At 40.4% G+C, this 18,612-nt stretch overlaps 2 protein-coding genes across 5 annotated transcripts in view; one reads left to right on the top strand and one right to left on the bottom strand.

Moving 5' to 3' along the window:
- ASB3 (ankyrin repeat and SOCS box containing 3) overlaps positions 1-18,612 on the top strand; it is a 32,038-nt gene that overhangs the window by 3,168 nt on the left and 10,258 nt on the right. Inside the window, exons 1-5 of one of the 4 annotated variants that reach the window (XM_083832304.1) lie at positions 5,503-5,641; positions 12,771-12,956; positions 15,452-15,665; positions 16,032-16,190; positions 18,002-18,114. In XM_083832304.1, coding sequence (XP_083688430.1) covers positions 15,470-15,665; positions 16,032-16,190; positions 18,002-18,114 — 468 coding nt within the window. In that variant the 5' untranslated portion in view covers positions 5,503-5,641; positions 12,771-12,956; positions 15,452-15,469. Of the gene's footprint in view, positions 1-5,502; positions 5,642-12,770; positions 12,957-14,569; positions 14,866-15,451; positions 15,666-16,031; positions 16,191-18,001; positions 18,115-18,612 lie in introns of those variants that run through there. The other 3 variants (XM_083832305.1, XM_083832307.1, XM_083832306.1) reach the window with 3 other exon arrangements.
- On the bottom strand, positions 143-14,416 carry CHAC2 (ChaC glutathione specific gamma-glutamylcyclotransferase 2). Its single transcript, XM_083832309.1, has 3 exons — positions 14,184-14,416; positions 6,416-6,451; positions 143-3,084 (listed from the first exon to the last, which is right to left on the bottom strand). Exons 1-3 carry the CDS (start codon positions 14,316-14,318, stop codon positions 2,701-2,703), a joined length of 555 nt encoding a protein of 184 aa, XP_083688435.1. The 5' UTR covers positions 14,319-14,416; the 3' UTR covers positions 143-2,700.

Below are 18,612 nucleotides of genomic sequence, written 5' to 3'. Positions count from 1 at the left end.
TAATAGTAGCTAGCTCATGTATATCATTTTTCATCATTAGATCTAATATCATTTTGTAACAAGATAGAATTAAGATACACAGGGATGTCCATCCTATTACTGGATACTCTTTAAATTGAGGAAAAAAATGGAAATTTCTTTCTCCAACACAGTTAATAAATGTGATGCATTTTTATTGTATTGAAGTTGTATGTACAAACTGGAATGTATCATTACAGATATTATTGCAAGTTTTATGAATCTGGAAAGCAAATGAACCAACAATGTCCTGAATATAAGTAAAGATACAAACTGTAGAGCCATACATAATTACAATGCCCCAACACAGTGCTTAAATTTAGTTTTAAAGAGAGAATCATTGCTGATGTCTTTGGATCATTAGTGAGTGTATGCAACCCCTGCTCTGTTTTAAGGAACACAGATAAGCCTTTGGGGAAATAATTAAAAAATGCGTAGAGTTGACAGGCCATCTTACGTGTTTTAACTTCACTAAAGCTTGCTTCTATCTGAGGCAAGCACAAGAAAAGAAGTGCTGTTTGGTTCTTCTTTTTGTCTGGTTTTGTTGCGGGAGGAACACATAAATATTCTTGAAATAATTCATACATAACATTTTCAGTTACAGTTCAGTATCCCATAACACTTAAGAGTGACTCTACGTCAGGGGAAATAATGCATGCATAACTGCATGTTCCTCAGTGCTGATGTGGCTATCACTGTCAGTCTTTGGTGTGTGAAGTCACTCTCGCTCAAATGTTTAATTCCATCTTCAGGCATCTTAATGGCTGTTGTGATGGACGGACACCTGGACATCCCCATCAGGCTTCTGTCCCGCTGTACAGCTGAATTAGCTGAGGTTGCTCTTCCACTCAGTTATATCGATCTTAAACCAGCACAGTGCAGTGGAGAATCAAGACCTCTGAAGGATATTTATTCCAACAGTTTGCAAGTAACTCGTGTACTAATGGAACAATGGGGCCTCAGTACATGGGATTATTTTGCTAATATCATCAGAGGATTTGCTTCTGCAAGTTATAGTAGTCCATCAAGTGAGACCCTATTACACACTCTTTTATTAAGAGTGGCATTCAACCACAAAACAGTAGCTTCTAAAAACTAGTAAACTGTTTTTTTCTTTCCTCAGTGAATGTATGCTTGAGTGATGCCAGAAGCATACTAAAGTTGTAATCTGGTATTTAAAAAAACAGCTTTCTTGGCTAAATATTTTAAGTAATCTTATTATCTGGAATTTAGGTTTGAATTTAATATCCTACAATCTACTCATCTGGGTGCCTTTTTCAAATGTTTCCCACTAACATTTATTAATGTTCTTTTTGGCTTTTGTAGGTGGCCAAGAAAAATAACAGCAGCTTGTTATGCTGATAACCCTAGTATTTTCAAGGAATTACAAATATAAAACAGGAAAATGCAAAGAAGGAAAATGGACAACCTGTATAATAGAAACACACTGGTTTTGCAAGTACTGATGCAAAATATAGGCTTCCAAACGCCTACTGAACATATATACATTCCCTGCATGAGAAAATAAGATGCTACATGGTACTTGAAACAGGACCTTTTTTTAACATTAAAAAAAATACACTTCATTGAAAGTTAACAAAAATAACTTAAAATTTTGAGAAGCGAGACAAGTCCTTGTTCGGACGGAAACTCCATTTGCCTACGTTTTGCGTAAAGTAAGGCTATTAGCCTAAACTGGTGGCTTTTCCAACTTTTTTTGGCTAGAAGTCCGTAAAACGTGTCAGTTGACTGAAAAGAGTGTTCCTTTCTTAATGACCTTTTGTCTGCGAATCCCTGAAACGCTGGTTGAACATCACTGGCGCAAAATCTATCCTCACAGACTGGCGAGTTTCTACAAAATTGGGTTACAACAGCATCTAAAGGCAAATAACAAAGCTGAGAGTTTCTGAACGTTCTTGCTGCATCGTGGCTTCAAGTCATACTCTTAGTTATTTTTAACACTTTAGTTTTATTCTTTAATCTTGAAAAATAAAATGAGGCACTAATATGGTACTGCTTGTTTGTGTCGGAGTACCCCGGCACTTTGGTTTTCTGGGGCTTGACACAATGAGCCAAGGGAAAGGACTATTTTTGTGACACTGACAGTTTATCCTCTGTGTCTTACGGACAAACATGCAGGGTAAGATCACTAATGCAATGGAACAACTTAATTTCGATGAACTTGAATGCTGATACAAGTTTCCTACTATGCATTTACTATGCAGTTTACAGTACCTACTTAACATTCATCTGTTTAGCTGCACTGAGCTCCATGCCAGTCTTGAATCTGAAAAAAACATCACTTGAATCAATGGGAGTTGTATCTGAATGCAGATTTTCATCTAAAAATACTTAAAAGATTTTTTTTTAACCTGAAATAATAGAGAGGCTTAAGTGGGTCTCTTGAGATTTCTGTAAAGAAAGATGTAATCCTTGGATAAAAAAGAAAACAATATACCAAATTCAAACCTAAAGCACTTCCCCTGCTCCCCCTTCTGCAGACTCCCAAAAGTATGATTTTTAAAACCGTATGTTTTAATGACTAACTACTCTTTTGAACGCAATATTAAAATAAATAAGATAGCATAGTACAGAGAAACATGCCTCCAAGTCATATAGCCATTGTGCAACGAAACCATTCCTCTGAAGATGAAGCAAGATCATTAAAAGAAATAAGTTATTCTATAGGCAATTTACGCTTTGATGTTTTTCCAATAGTTCCTTTACTAGTTTCTCCAAGGAGAAGAGATGTTCATCCACGTCTTCTGGTACAAGGTTTCTCATAGAGTTAGCGAGTTCAAACAGGTATTCTGTGTTTCTTCCGCTGGGACCAACCGCATTAATAATCTGTTCAGCAATTTCTTCTAGAGGCGCGGGACCAAGGTAGTTAGGGTTATCGCAAGTTCCAATGTACAGTAATACATCAAATGGTTTTATTGATGAGTCTTTTGGATAGAAAATGACAGTTGTAGTCCTGTAGCCTCCTTTCTCTCTGAAATCTAGGTATGCCTTGACTTCACATTCTTTTCCAGCTGGCAATCTGTAAGCAACACCCCATACACACCCCTGTTGAAGGACATAAGAAAAGAAAAACCCAAGCAGAGTTTAAAAGCATACTCAGAAATTAATGTATTTGTTTAATTTCGGTAAAACTTTCTTTGCATTTTATCTTCCATTTTCAGTCTTGTAACTATTTCTAAACTGTTCTTATAAAGAGTCCCATATTAAAAGGGCTGATCTATTTAGGAAATTTTAGATCAAAATAGCAATTATGCAGATTGATCCTCCACCCTCTTCCTGATGCCAAGGCCTTTCTTATGAAACAATTTCTTGTTGCAGTTAAATTTGAAATAGTGAATAGCCTTTGTGGGCTTCTGAAGACTGACTGTTAAAGAGCTGGTAGGAAGGACACACAGTGTCTTCCTGACCTCACAAAGATAACAGAGTGGAAATGAAAATTGTAAAGAGTACCAAATTCGAAGTAATTTTGACCAAGTCTTGTCTCTGTTTAGTTACATGTTCAGTTTTAAGGATACGGGTGTCACTTCTGTCACACACATTTGGCAGGAGGAGGGTGGTAATGCTACTGTGCTGATACTGAACCTGAGAAGAAAATGCTGGGATAAACCTTCAGTTTGCACAACTGGGACATAGCCAGCTCCTCAGCAAACACTGCTGGGATTAATTTCATCACTGTCTTAGTAAATCTGATTATTTCTTCATCATCCTCATGGATAAAATCTCTGAGAAAGCATTTAACTGTGGTGTGAATTAGTTATACTCCCTTACAGAGTTTTGTATGGGCAGATGAGTGAGATCTGAGTAGGGACAGATTAACAGGATGTTGTTGGCTTTTGTTTGTTTTGTTGTAAGTAGCACAGGCAAATGGTTACGGTCTGTTATCCCTTACAGGCTACACACTGTTTCTTATGAATGCTGCTTTAAACTAAACGATAATCAGTTTTGTCTACTGCCAACATCGAATGTGGGTTCTTCCTGCAGTGAAGCTGGTACACACATCAATGCTACAGTAATGATGACAAAACAATTAACTTTTTTTTTTCCTTAAAATGAGACCTTGGTATTTAGTCATAATAATGGTGGGGTGGTGACGTTTGTTATTGAGAGTTAGTTTGGCAGTCAGACCTTAACAAGCAGGTCAAAGGCATTTCATTAAGAAAAAATGCACAGGAGGCATTTCCTATGGCACCCTCTGTAGATGGCCACACCATTACATGTGCTGCTGCCAAGAGCAGCCCTGGGGAGTACAAAAAGGGGTCCTTGCTTCCCCTCGGCTGCTTGTGGTGTGGGTTTGCTACAGCTGTCTGCATGGGATGCAGCAGCGCTACGCCCGGTCCCTTCTGCACGTGCTGTGCGCTTGACTTAAATCGGCCACATTGATGTACCTTGTGGGTAGGAAAATCTCTGCAGGTGTGGTGGGAACAGGGGCTGCGTAACACTTGGTTGAAGCAGGCAAGTGCTGCTAGTTCATTCATTTTGTTTTCAGTGTAGGGGATCCCTATTTCAGATGATGAAAAATTAAAACCCGGAAATCTGACAAGCGCACAGTGTTCCTTTTCAGTGTGGTTTCCTCTTAACTGGTGCAGAAATGCAGACGGAGCAAATTAAACTAACTCTCCAAGCTAGACGCTTCCAAACTGTGCTGTGCCTATCGCCAGTGAAAAAGGATGCATGGCTGCCACTGAGCTGAGGGCTGGCAATGCCAATGACAGAAAGCACCGCTGCTGCTGCTGCTGCTGCCACCACCGTGCTCGGGGCAGGGGACATAACAGCTGCAGGCTGCTGAAGTGGGGTCAACATAAGGTTACCTTCTGAAGCTGCAGAATGAGTTACTGGAATTAAAGGACATTACTTGTCACAGTATTCGGTGTCTATGTGTGAGGTGTGATTATCTGGCCGTACCAGATTCTGGAGAAAAGGGAAAAAAATAAAAAACACCAAACAAACAAAACTGGTTTGCTAAGGGGAAAAAAGTTTCTATGGCAACAAGTAAGTTTGCTTAACAATAGAAACCGAGTGACAACAAACATAACCATTCTTTGTTTATATGGAAGTCTGTGTAACATAATGGTACCCAGCAGTACAGCAACGTGAAAAAAACTCTTACTAGAAAGGTACAGAAAATCACAATGAGAGACAGTGCATTGCATTTTGCTGGTTTTGCTAACTGCACAAACAGATGAACTTTACGATTACAGTTAAACTTACCTCTATCTGTGGCTGCTATTTCAGGGCATAGGTTGATAAGACAACATTATCATAACCGTACAGATAAGCTACTGTAAATAAAAACTAATGACTGCCAAAATACCCATCCTCCCTGTCTTCCAGCCTTGTGTTGTGTGGCCTTGCTCCAGCCCTGCTCCTCACCTGCTCTGGAGGCAGCAGTACCTGCAGGGACACACTCCCTTCAAGCGTCAAGCAGCTGGATGGACACGACCATCACAGCAAGGCACCGAACACAGCAGCTCTGCTGCACTGAGGGTCTGCAGGGACTGGGGGAGCACCTGTACCCAAGGTCTACCATCAAATAATCTCCCAGGGCTTCCCAGCCTCATGAGTCCTGTCCTGGCTGGTGAGCAGTCCAACCAAGAGCTCTCTGGTGCGTAAGATCCCTAAAAGTAATGTAGTAGTTGTAGTAGCATGCAGTTGTAAAGATAGGTTCATTATTATCAAACAGAATTAGGACTGGGTAAAGGCAGAAAAATCTTAGTTTTCCTACAACTTACATGACTGAAAGCGTAGGCCTGGTTTCACCTCTCCTCCCTCTCACAACCCAGACATTTCCCTTGTGCTTTTCTAAGTGAGACCCAAGTAACAAGTTGAAAGATGAGCAAGAACAGTAGACTCAGGCCAAAGATATTTTTTTCCTACACAGGAGCTTATTTCACGTTACGTAGAAACTAAATGTAGAGTTGTGGCATTTAATTCCTTAAGCATTTTATCTCTGTAGCAAAAAATAAGGCAAAGACATCTCATTTTTAACACTAATATTATCTTGGTGTGTTTCAGTTTTTATTTTGGGAGGCTAAGATTGTGGTTCTAACGCAACATCTAATGTCTAATATCAGTGTGTCTTCAACGCTGTAAATATGCCGCTGGATAGCTGAAGTGACTCTTCAGGACAATACTTAAAAATTTACCTTTCATAATAACAGACCGAAACTACTTCCAGTTGCTTAGTTTAGACTGATGGATTTATTTGAAATAATGAATAGTCATTGGTGTAGCTCCAAGGAATTTTGAGAGAACGTTTCACTGCAGTAAAGATAACTCAATTATTGGGTTGTAGAGAAGCAAAATTAACAGAGACTTACTACACAGGCTGGGAACACAATAGGACAGTCTGTACACTACAGAGACAGGAGTACTGTACCTCAGGGTCTTCAACCAGAGTCACAACTCTTCCAGGCTAAAATTAAAAGAAAACCATCATTAGTTCAGTAAGAAGCTTTCATTGTAAATCACTGATGACAATTAATTAAATCAAAACTATGTTGAATGCACCTTCCTCAGTCACGTTGCTTCTTCTCAGGACTACGCTGTATTTTTTTCTCTATAATGACAGTGAGGTGAACCTTCTCACTTGTAGACAAAAAGTTTATACACAGTCATGGAAAAGAATGTAACATCGAAATCTAGCTTGCATACCCTAAGCAAGGTACTACCATTTCTGGTTTGGCTTGCACTAACTGGATTTTAGAAAATGTTAATTATACGCTGTGACACATGGCAACTCCTAGGTTTAAAAGCACTGTGCAAATTAGATGGTTTTGAAAACATACAGCAAAGAAATCTGCTAGTAATTTTTAGTAAGACGAAACTCTTTATGTTAGTACTGTGTTACTCAAAGTTGAAAAAAAAAGGGGGGGGTTGTGCAGAAGACTGTTTTCCTCCTCTTTTCCCCCTCCCAGCTCCTTCTGTCTTACTGGGCAGAGGGAGGATACCTTTAGAATGGCTTCTTTTTCCTATGAGTAGCTTGCAGGAAGAGTAGGAAGCCAGTTTGTAAATACAGAAAAGATAATTAATGATTATTTTTTTGTATGACCTGGAGAATCATAGAATATCCCGAGTTGGGAGGGACCCACAAGGATCAATGAGACCAACCACTAAATAACAGCATTTTAAAATATAAACATAAAACACTGTGAGGAAATTACTACATCCGTAGTGTAAAATTGCTGATTTTAGCATCAGATCAGTGTGCAAGTGTCTTTGGTTTGATGTAAGGGAAAGCAGAGACGCTGCCATTCATTCAATTGTAGTCTAGGACAGAAATTAATTTTCTTAGGAGCTACAAAGATAATCTGAACTCGGTGTACATACATGTCTTTCACTTAGTTTTTGCTAGCTTTCATTCTTCTACTACTACATCATTTCAGTCTTTTTCTGACTCATCTGTAGTAGTTTCATTGACATATCAGTGCTTTTCTGTTTGCTTAGTCTATACCTGTATTTCTCTCTCTCACACAGTAATAACATAGGTCTTTGCCTTCGCTAAGCCTTTGGAAAGCCCTACTTTCTTTTCATAACAAACAAAATATGAAATTTAGTTTTTACAGAACACTTAACAGATACCATCAACTATAGATACTATTTATTAAATGTTGGATCTTTTATAATCTTAAAGGCTGTTTATTTATAAGCTCTGAGGTGCTGTATTTTTTCATTCTCATGCCACTCTTCACCCAGCTTCCGCCATTTGTTTCTGATCTGATTGATAAAATAAGGCAACAAGACTAAGAAAATACTAAAATGATTGCTATTTGAGTACATTGAGGAAACAGCTCTATACAATTAAGCAAGATAACTGAGGTGTTTCTTTATAAAAAGCATGACATAGGAAATGCACATGTTCATCTTAGTCTATTTGAAAACAGTCTCAATCAATAAATTACCTGGAGCTGTTTTGCTGTCATTCAGTTTTTAATCTCAAAGGAAGCTAGTTAACACACTGCACTAATAATAGTACTGAAGGGCTCACCTTGAGTTATGCTAAATATATCATTGACTGTTTATTTAGAGAGTGCGTCTTAACGAATCTCGTCCGGACAAGAATACTGAACTCAGTCTAGGTGTTCTCTCTTTTAATAGACGGGAAATTCTGATGATCAAATGTTTTGCTAAATGTTTTAGGTTTAACAAACTGGGAACAAACACTACCAAAACTGCCATAGTTAGATAAAGACCCATGGTCTGTCATCCTGTCTGTTTTAGGCTCTTTTCCGAAGTACCTGATGCTGTTAAAGAAACACATGCACACAAACATTTATGTAAGAAGCTGTTGGTGGGTATATATGCATGCATGGGTATTAGCACAAACAGGAGCAGTTCATCCACAATACTTTCTCCTGACTGTCAGTCACAGCATTAAAACCTATACCTAGGCCTTACTGTCTTAGCTACCACAATATCACTTTTCTACTTATTTGCCCAGTTTGTTTTAAGCCCTTTTATATAGTCTCTGCCAAATCTCATGGCAGTGAGTTCTGCAATTTAAATACGTATTTTATTAGTTTTGTTTGTTCTCTTTTCCTTGAGCCTTCTTTCCTGATAATTTTAAGTATTTCTCATTCTGATACTAGGAAAAATAGTTGATTCTTGCTGTCCATTCACTTTCTCCATACATTCATTCTTTTACGATGCAACTCTCACTCCTGCCTTTTTTATTTACCAAACAGAAGAGTTCATTTGTCTTCATACAGAAGCAACCTCTCTCTGGCCGGGATGACTGACCCTCTCTACACACTCACACATATTTCTGTCATCCAGCCGTGCCGTAATCATTCCAAGACAGAGTATCTGGTACTTCACAAAATTGTCAAGATACAGCTGTGCTTATTGGCTCATGTGCTAGTCACCCTCCCCCCCAATTATTCATTTTCTAATGATTCAACATATAAGAAAAGCTGTCTTTACAAGAATAAAAATAATAAAACTATCCATAATGACACTGAGTTAGCTTCTCAGCTCTGACAGATAATTCAGAATACGTATGTGTGTACGTATATACATATGGCTGTTTTCTATATGGCCATCAGCTTCTTCCATAGTCGTTAACACTTCTCTAACTTGTCTTCTCCATAGTGGTCACTAAGAATTTGTAAATTGTAGATTAAGGAGACATTTTGTGATGTGGAACCACTTTCTCTGTATTACCAGCAATGCCTGTATCTGAAGCCTAACTAATAAATGTAAAACACTGAAACAGTAAAGTTAAAAAGTTCTGAAAGCAGCGAAGTACTGAGGAGTAGTTCATCTTCAAATTGGCTGTGTGATGAAAAGAACAATCTGTTTGTCTAGGTAAGGCCAGGATATGTGTTTTATTGGTTTGTAGAGTCTGTCTTGCATGGAACTGCCTAAACCAAACACCATTACAGAACCACAGGTATTACCCTTGCCAGCTAAGTAAAGAAAGTAATGCATCTGTAAATGACTGGCTATATAATATAAACCAAAATGATTTCTGTTGTGCCCAAGGAGTACTGCCAAGGGCAAACCTCCTAAATCAGGTGTCTTTGAGAAATTCCTATCAGTTCTGTGCAGCCTGCAGTTCCTTAGGTCTAGCTGATGTGTCCTATGAAACTGAAGTAAGATCTTCCATGGCCATGCTAGATTGTTTTCAGTGGTACCATAAAGTGCTCAGGTACTAAAATTACTGAATATTTACTGATTGAAGAATCAATTAGTTTTGGCATCTGGGTGTGAAAATAAGGTGGAATAAAAGGGAGTGTTACCTTAGAAATGATTTTAGTTTGATTACCTCTTGAAAATTTTCAGAAAGGGGAACAAAAGTTTGCTAGTAAGTAGGAATATAATAATTTGAAATGGTTTCCTTAAAGAACAAGATCATTTAAACAAAGAGGAGCTTTTTGCACTTCATTTTCCTGCGCCTAGTGATAGCATAACAGGAGCTGTCTGTCCATCCTCCCCTAAGCCCCTTGCTGGGGACATCCAGTGGAGCTGGGGTTGATTTCCAAAGGCTGGCAATCCTGGATTTTCACTGCCCCAGAACAGACAGTAGAGAAATGCAGAGGCTAGCAGGATCCTGTAACACCTTCACAGTGAATCTTATTTGGACAGTTTCCTGATGGGACTTCTTTTCTCCATTTCACATTTAACAAACTAAAAGCCCTTCATCATCTTAAAACAATTTAACTGTAAGCTGAATTACTCTGTATAAACTTGGTAACCCCATGTCAGACTGCACATGTGGGAGTCCCATGGGGGTTAACAGCGGGCAGCAGGAGCTAAATTAATCATGTCATCAAGTTTCCTTAGTGTTTTTTTTTTTTTTCCCAAAGCAAATCCAAAGGTTAGCTACAGAGTCTCTAGCAGATCCAGATACACACCGACAGCCTGCATGTCAGAGCTGCCACTGCACCAGGCAGCAAAGCTGGGGAGCAGCTACAGCAAATGGGAAGGGGATTACAAGGAGAACCCGCCAAACTGTGCTGTTTGCCTGCAGAAAGCTCTCAGTGTGGTTTGAACCATATTGTACTAACAGTGGTTTCACACTTCAGCCCTTGCTTGTATTTGCACTTCAGTGCTGTTCCTATGGTTTACAGCAGGACGAAGAACTTGTCTCACACGAGGAAAAGGGCAGAACCGAAGCACGCAGTCCTACCTCAGCACTGCTCTGAGACGTGGCTCTTGTTACCTTGTACAGAACAGCCGTGAAAAAAAACAGGGTCTATGGGCACACACGTCTCCGGGCTCTTCAGAGAGCTGCTGAACGTTGTAATAGTTCAGATTAATGCATCTGGGTGAGATTATGCCCCCACATTTTATATTAGTTGAGCAAGTCTGAATAATTTTAGCAAATCTTGAAACCTGGGAATGTTTTAGGGAACTGGAGCAGTAACAAGAATTCAGTATTTTTAAAGTATAAAATTAGTAGCCTAAGGAACTGTAGATTATTCTGATACTGTTGGAAGAAAAACAGAACTGTTATGTTGAGAATCTCTCAAACAATGAACGCTAAAAATACAGTTTGTGAATATGAAAAGCTGGTTATTTCAGAAAAGGAGCTGGGATTATTATCATAGTGTGAGCTCTCTGCTTTGTTATTGGAAAAAGAGAAAAGTTTAACATGTTGGTGATGTTTTTAACACCACTCTCTTCTCTCCCGCCCCCCCCCCCCCAAAAAAAAAAAACAAAAAAAACCCAGTTGAATATAGAAAGTGATTACGCAGGAATCACACTTCAGGAGATTTGGAAACACTGGAAAGTCCAAGAGGTGACCAAAACCAGCAATGCACAGGTTAGAAAGCCAGCCTTACTGGATGAGGTTTAGGAAGCTTTGAACCTTATTTTTTAGGAGTGAAAATACTAAGATACGCTTTGATTATATTGTATTAAAAAATACACAACTTCCCCCTCATTCCAGTCTGAGAGGTTTTATGTGAATCAGGCAGGACTGTATTCCTGTTGCCATTTTTTCTAAAGCTTGGAGTAAGAAATCTGAATTTGCCATTTATGCAAACAACCCTTCTTACTTACTCAGGTCTCTCTAAGCCAATGGCTCTTTTTTTCAGGGAACACTTATTGCCTGGTAAGATTCAAGCGGCTTTAAAGTAATGTTTGCACTAATCCAACAAAAATCTTAAGTAGAGCTAATGCATAAATTCAGGAATATTTTGAAAAACAAAATTCTTTTTTTTCTGCACTCTGTTCTTAAAAAACTTTTTTCTAATTTATCATCCTGTAAACTACAAGATATGGCACCACAATGAAACATCACTTTATAACTAGTTAACCTTCTTACTACAACATAAGTTGAGCAGTTCAAAGTACAAGTACAGGGTCAACTGAGTTTTGCACTAAAAGCTTGCAGCCATTGTATGTAAAAGTGCTCTGTATGTTTTTGTTGCGCTGACCGTGGAATGTTGTAGCAACTCGTGTTTTCAGGAGGGCCTTTTTTAACTTGCTGGCTAGAATTTCAGTGCTGTTCTTTAAAATGCATTAGTATCGAAGGACCAGTTTCACTTGTAGTTCACCCACAAGAGACGTCATCTCCGATGTCACAGAGGTTTTAATGATTTTATAGCAGCGATTATTTGGCCTGGTTAAATGGGAAGTCTCCACGGTGTGCTTCTCAGCATTCACTGAGGGAGCTTCTTTGCCTTGGAAGTAACAGCAACAATTCACGGACTGCAGCAATGCAAGAGGGCATTAACTTGTTTGATTCTGAGAAAAAAAGTGTATTTGTTAATGCTAAGTGTTTCTGTAAACAAAAATAAAATGTATTACCCAGTTTGCATAAACAATAATGCGTTGTTTCTAAACAGAAATAGACCAGTGCATGGGCACTGTTGGTTTTTTTGTTTGTTTGTTTTAAGGCTCTGTATGCTTGCAGATGATGGTTCTGGGCATGACCTGGGCTGGGGCAGAAATACAAAGAATTAAGCTTCGTGGAACAAAGGTTGTGCTAGTTGCTAGCAACCTGGCATGGCCATTTTGCAAGATTTTCCAAATTTGCAGAAACACACTCTGGGTATCCCCTGAATTTCAGCTAGCCCAAAATAAGGTAATACAGTGGGGTCTCCAGGGATACCTGCAGAAAGGAAGAACTTGCCTGTGAGGGTTTTATTACTTTCTGAAGCGCAAAGAGAGGACTTTCTCTACCGATGTAAAAATACTGCTTTAAAGCCTGGCTTCCCAAGTTCAGGAGGCTTATGGATCAGCCACTCTTATGCCCCACCTGAACAACATTTGCATGTTTTTTTCAGGACTCCCAAATTCAGGAAAGGAATAGAAATGTCACAGCGCTCACACAAACACAGTTTGAAGAGGGATGACTGGTGAGTGAGGAATCAGGGTTCCTACTGAGAAAGCACTGGGCTGTCCAGCCAGCATCCCCTCTTATTCAGCCACGTGCAGCTGGAGGAACGCTTACTCAGAGTGACTTTGTGCTGGTAAGTACTGTGCAAGCTATTCTGTGGTCTCTGAGGTGGTAATTAGTGCTAGTTGGGACTAAATGAAAATTTCTTCCACGCTACATGTAGCATGCTGTTTTATTTATGAAAAGAATCCTTATGCTTTTGCTAGGGGTGCTCTTCCAAAATTACATTCCAGCTTTAGAGTGGAGTCACCAGGGCCGACAGCTGCTTTAGCAAGCATCAGGAAAACAAGTTTACACTATACAAAACCAACATTCAAAGTAGGTAAATTGTTAGAGAGCTGAACCCAAGTATCAGTTTCTGTACATATATGATCAGTTTGCATTTCTGATGACTCAGCCGTGAGCAGCATCTGCAGCTGTAAATAACATAGTCCTGCCACATCAAAGGCATTCATCTAACCCACTGGGTGGTTCTGTAACCTATTGTTTCTTTAGCATTTGTCGAGCCATTCAGAATTACGTGAGGGCGATAGCCCCTGTATGGGGAGGGTGATGCAGGCTCCCACAGCAGAGAAAAACTATTATTCTCATGCCAGTGGCTAAAAACTACATATGTTCCAATGAAATGGGAAGTGTTTGCTTCTGGATTTTTAGGTTTTTGGTAGTTTTTCTGACCAGTAAATAAGCTTCTTCCTTCAAGTAAAAAAGTAAGAAAGATGAAAAACAACAGCAAGGTAGCTACTCAGGTGCACAGGTCTGGCCTTCACTTACCAACCAGCCTTTCTCCCCAAAGCCAGACACCCACACCATGCAGTATTTTAAATATTTAGAATATTTTGATTAATGTCTGTATAAATGAGTGAGCAGCACAGTTATTTTTCCACTATTAAAATGGAGTGATGGTTATTTTTGTTATCATTTTCCTGTCAGAAGTTCATTAGAAGTTTTTTTCATTGACAGCAGAGAATCCAGGAGAAAATGAATCCTCAAACTTTCAAAAGTATGTAAAAAAAAAGGGGGGGGGGGGGTGTCAAACTGGGGATATTTATCCCGGGTAGCTGACAAGGGACGACCCGAGTGCCTGCCCTCGGCAGGCATCAGGTGCTGCCCAGGTGCACTCGTCAGGTAAGAAGGAAAAGGTCCACGGACAGGCGGCACAGCCGCGCTCCGACGGGCGCTGCCGGCCCCCGGAGGCGCAGCAGGGAGCCGGGCTGAGCCGTGCCGAGCCCGGTGGGGCCGTTCCCCAGCCCGTGCCCGCGCTGCGGGCGGACGGACGCAGCCCGGCCCGCCGCCGCCTCACCTTGCCCGGCACGCCGCGGTGGTCGGTGCTGCCCTGCCAGAAGCGGCGGCTGTAGCCGCGGATGCGCCCCACCATCTTCTCCTCGAAGGGGAAGTCCACCTTCCAGATGAGGGAGCCGTAGCCGAACACCCACATGGCCGCCGCCCGCCGCGCTGCCCCGACTGCGGGCGGGGCCGGGCCGGGCCGGCCGCGGGGCCTGCGCGCTGCGAGCGGGGCGGGCACGGGGGGACGGCACTGGGGGGTCCCGGCCCCCAGCCGCGGCCCTGAGGCCCGAGCCACCGCCTCCACAGCGCCGCCTCCCCGGGGCAGGTGGCGAACGGGGCCCCGGAGCGGCGCCCCCACGGAAACAGCGCGCAGAAAGCCCCGCGCAGCCGGGCGGCGCGGGCGCGGTTGGGCCGGCAAGCGGACCAAGAGCCCCGGCAGCTTCCTGACCGGCTCCCTGTGCCCGCGGGGCGTTGGGCTTGCAAACGCGCCTCACCCAGCGGCACCGCCTCCGGCCCGTCTGGGAAGATAGCGAAGCAGCCTTAGGTGCCTCAAACTGAGGGTTGGAGGCCAGCACCACACGCTTAGGACGCGCCCGAGAATTCAAGAAACAGCAAATGGTAACGCATAGCAGCACTATCACCCGCTTTACAGCTGTATCTGCACCGAGGCGGTCATTGTGCAGAAGTGATGCCACGATGTGGGTTCCTTATGGTTCTTATGGGTTCCTAGGTTCACCTCTTCCTAGGTGATGCATGCTTTTGTGAAATCTCAGACTGACTGATGTGTGGGGAAAAGTTGCGGTGTATTGCAGAGTTTATTCTCTATCATGTTTCATGTTTTGTAGCCTAAATACTATGCTTTGTGCTCAGAGGTGGAGTAGGTCTAGAAATTATTTTTTATTTAAAGATAATTCAGCTTCTGATTGTGTCTTAAAAACAAAATTGTAAAATTATGTAGTCTTTTTGTGTATTTTTTTGTTTCTTTTTAGGACAGAAGAGGAGGTAGAGGATTAAATCTGCATGGAAGTGTTTCAAGTCTTTTTTTTTTTTTTGTGGGTTTGCATGGTTCCTGTGATGGGTTCTGTCTGTATTGAGGTTCCTAACTCGAGCGGTTTGAAATGCCAAGATTTCTTCCTCAGGGGTTGCTGCTCTAAGGCTCTGCTTTGTAGTTTATTCAGGGTGTTCCTGGCCCTGTGTTGAAAGCTACCTCTGCTGCAATCTGTGTACGTCTTGTACTGACAACCACTTTCTTTTCTCCTTGTCGTCTTCCCCTTCCTACCACAGACCTAATCTAACAAAAGGATGGATTTCACGGAGGCTTATTCTGATCGGTGTTCCACTGTGGGACTCGCAGCAAGAGAAGGAAACGTTAAAATGCTGAGAAAACTGATTAAACAGGGGTACAGTCTTGATGTCCCAGATAACAGGGGGTGGATGCCAATCCACGAAGCAGCAGCTCACAATTCCAGTGAATGTCTGAGGCTGCTAATTGATGCAGGTAAGGAAAAAAATACATGAAATAGTTCAAATTGCTACTAAACTCCCCTGTGAAATAAAATAAAAAGTAGGTTTCTATTATTGTGTTCTTTTGTAAATTTGTTTCGTAGATATTGACTAGATATGGTAAAGTGGCCATGTTGTAGCCTGTGAATGACAACTGGTTTTACTTTATCTTTTCAGTCCAAGGTAGGTATATGCTTTGGGCCAGCAATAACTAATGCTGCTGTTTGAAGGAGTCCAACAGCATGTTCATGGACATGCTGCAGGCCTCACATCTCCAATAACTCAGTTATTTTAAGTTATTTTAAATTATTTTAAGAACCGTGTTTTGCAATTTATTGCAATTTATTGTTATAATCTGTAGCTCCATCTGACAACTACATAAATTCAAAGACGTTTGAAGGAATGGGTGCACTGCACCTTTCTGCACGCTGTGGGTCTTTGGAAAGCGTTGGTGTTCTTCTAGAAGCTGGAGTCGATGCTGATGAAGTTACCACTGAGGCAACCACCGCACTCTTCCTAGGTGATGCATGCTTTTGTGAAATCTTAGACTGACGGATATGTGGGGAGAAGTTGTGGTATATTCCAGAGTTTATTCTCTATCATGTTTCCTATTTTTGTAACCTAAATACTATGCTTTGCGCTCAGAGGTGGGGTAGGTCTAGGAATTGCTTTCAGCTTCAAAGCTGAATGCGCTGCCCCTTCTTTCCCTCCTTCACTCTCCATTTATTTGACTTACCTGATCTGAGGAGATAATGTTAACGATGAAGATCTTACTGTTCAGAAAGAGGCAGTAGTTCTTCAAATCTTCCTGAAGGCTTTATGCTTTTGATCTCCAATTCATGGATGCTTCATGCGTATTACCACTAAGATACTAATTAGACAAATAAGTTATTATTCTTATGTCTGTCTTTCTAATGTACATAAACCAGAACTGGAAGGGATATTTACACCTTTTGTATTGATTGGCAAGTTATTTTTTTTTACCGAGCTAAGGAAAATAGTAAGTTCTACACCATGTTTAACTAAATATAAATTCAGTTTCATGTTCATACACCTCAAACAGTATGTGAATGATGTTAAAATACAGTAGGGTTTGCTGTGGTGGCTATGGGGCATTATGGTGGTAAACAAGGCTTGTGCAGAATGAGAGTAATTTTTTCTAAGCACATCACTTGTCTAATAAATAAAGTTCCAGGCATATTAACTTCTTGTAATAGGACATGTAAAATTGCTAAAACAATTTCTCTGATTTTCATTTGGTAGTTCAACAACTAACGTTCCTTAGTTTAATATCTTCTATAGTTTTTGTTTACATCTTTAAATGCTTAAGACTTCTGTAGTGAATCCTCAGAGTACAAATTATCGAAATAAATATGCTTCTTGTTTTACACACACTATGACTGCCACATTAACTTTTATCTACAAGTCTATTGGCACTTTATTTTTAAACAACTAAATAGGTTATTTATTTAAAAGAATCTGTAGCAGGCAGCACTTGTGGGGAAATCTTCGTTAAAGGCACACTGGATAGAGGTGATTAACAGTATGTCTAAGTGCTTACATAGATGAGACTGTACCAAGGAACAGTCCTGGGGTTGTGTAGCCAAGGGATTTTCAAAACAGAAAAAGTTCATGGCCAGGTATCCAGAGTGTGGAATAAGGCTATGGCACAGTTCAGTGTTGGACACTGAGTACTGCAAGCCAGAGGCACCCATTTTGCAAGCATGTGCATGAATATTTGAAAAATAGTGATGATTCACACGTGATTTATCACCATATCAAGCACTCACTGGTACACAAGAATTGTGTTTTGGCAGAATTGGTGGTGGGAGAAATACAAGGATGAGTCAGGATACTGAAGGGAGGCTTTGTCTACGAATATACTTGTGTAAACTAAACGTACAATTTATAAATGAATTTTATATAGACGTTAAACCACAGTTTTAAACTTTTCTATAACAAGTTTGAGTTTGGAGGAAGTTGTTGGAACATAGCAGTGGGCTTCCTAAGTTCAGGAGGCCACTGCAGCTGTCTCAGTTAGCTTCCAGCTGCGGAATTGTCTCAGATTCACAGGAGAGAAACTTGCTTTTGTTGTCCATATTGGTGCAATGGGGGTGGGATTTTAACACATCTAACTAGACATTTTGCGACTGAATTTCCATTCTGCATCTGTGTTTTGCAGTTTAAATGTAAAAGGCAAGTAAGCAAATACAAGTATAAAAGAATTAGGATTACTGTGTCAGGAACTTAGTGTTGAGAGCATCTGAGATTTTCAATGAGTTCTTTAACTTAATAAGTTTTTTTTTGTTTGTTTTACTCTTTTATTTGAAGCTGTTGAAAACGGACATGTAGAGGTTGTAAAGCTTCTGCTCCAACATGGAGCAAATGTTGAAGGACCTCATTCCTGGTCTGGGTGGAATTCTTTGCACCAAGCTGCTTTTCAGGTAACCTGTAAGTGTATCATACCATTGCCATGTAACTGGTGTATTCTGAGTGGTAGTTCGTGTATTTTTTTGCCGTTTTATCAGATGATTTTTTTCCTAACCTACCCTAACAGTCATGTACATGCAATGTACAGAAGAGTGTATCTGATATGATATGATGAAACTACGTGACATGTTGATGTTGGGAAGCAATAATTATTTAACTATTACAAATATTGCATGCACTTACAAGCTCACTGACTGTATCTGTTACAAGATTTTTTTGAGAAAGAATTCTGTTTAGTATTTCCCGATCACTGAGATATAAGACATGTTTCTAGCATGGAAATATATTAGCTCAATTGTTCTATAAACTAATTTAATTTCCATTTGTATTTATTAAGTAAATGAACAAATGTGAAAAAATAAATCATTTAATTTTTTCCAACATTAATTTTCCAGTATATCTCTAGAATATATTGCATTTTTTCTGATTTCTGTTTAGAATGGGGGGGGGAG

Source organism: Anser anser (assembly GCF_964211835.1).
Source record: "Anser anser genome assembly, chromosome: 3".
Classification (NCBI taxonomy): Eukaryota; Metazoa; Chordata; class Aves; order Anseriformes; family Anatidae; genus Anser; species Anser anser.
Note: the sequence above shows the minus strand (reverse complement) of the source record. Positions and strands in the feature narration are given on the sequence as shown.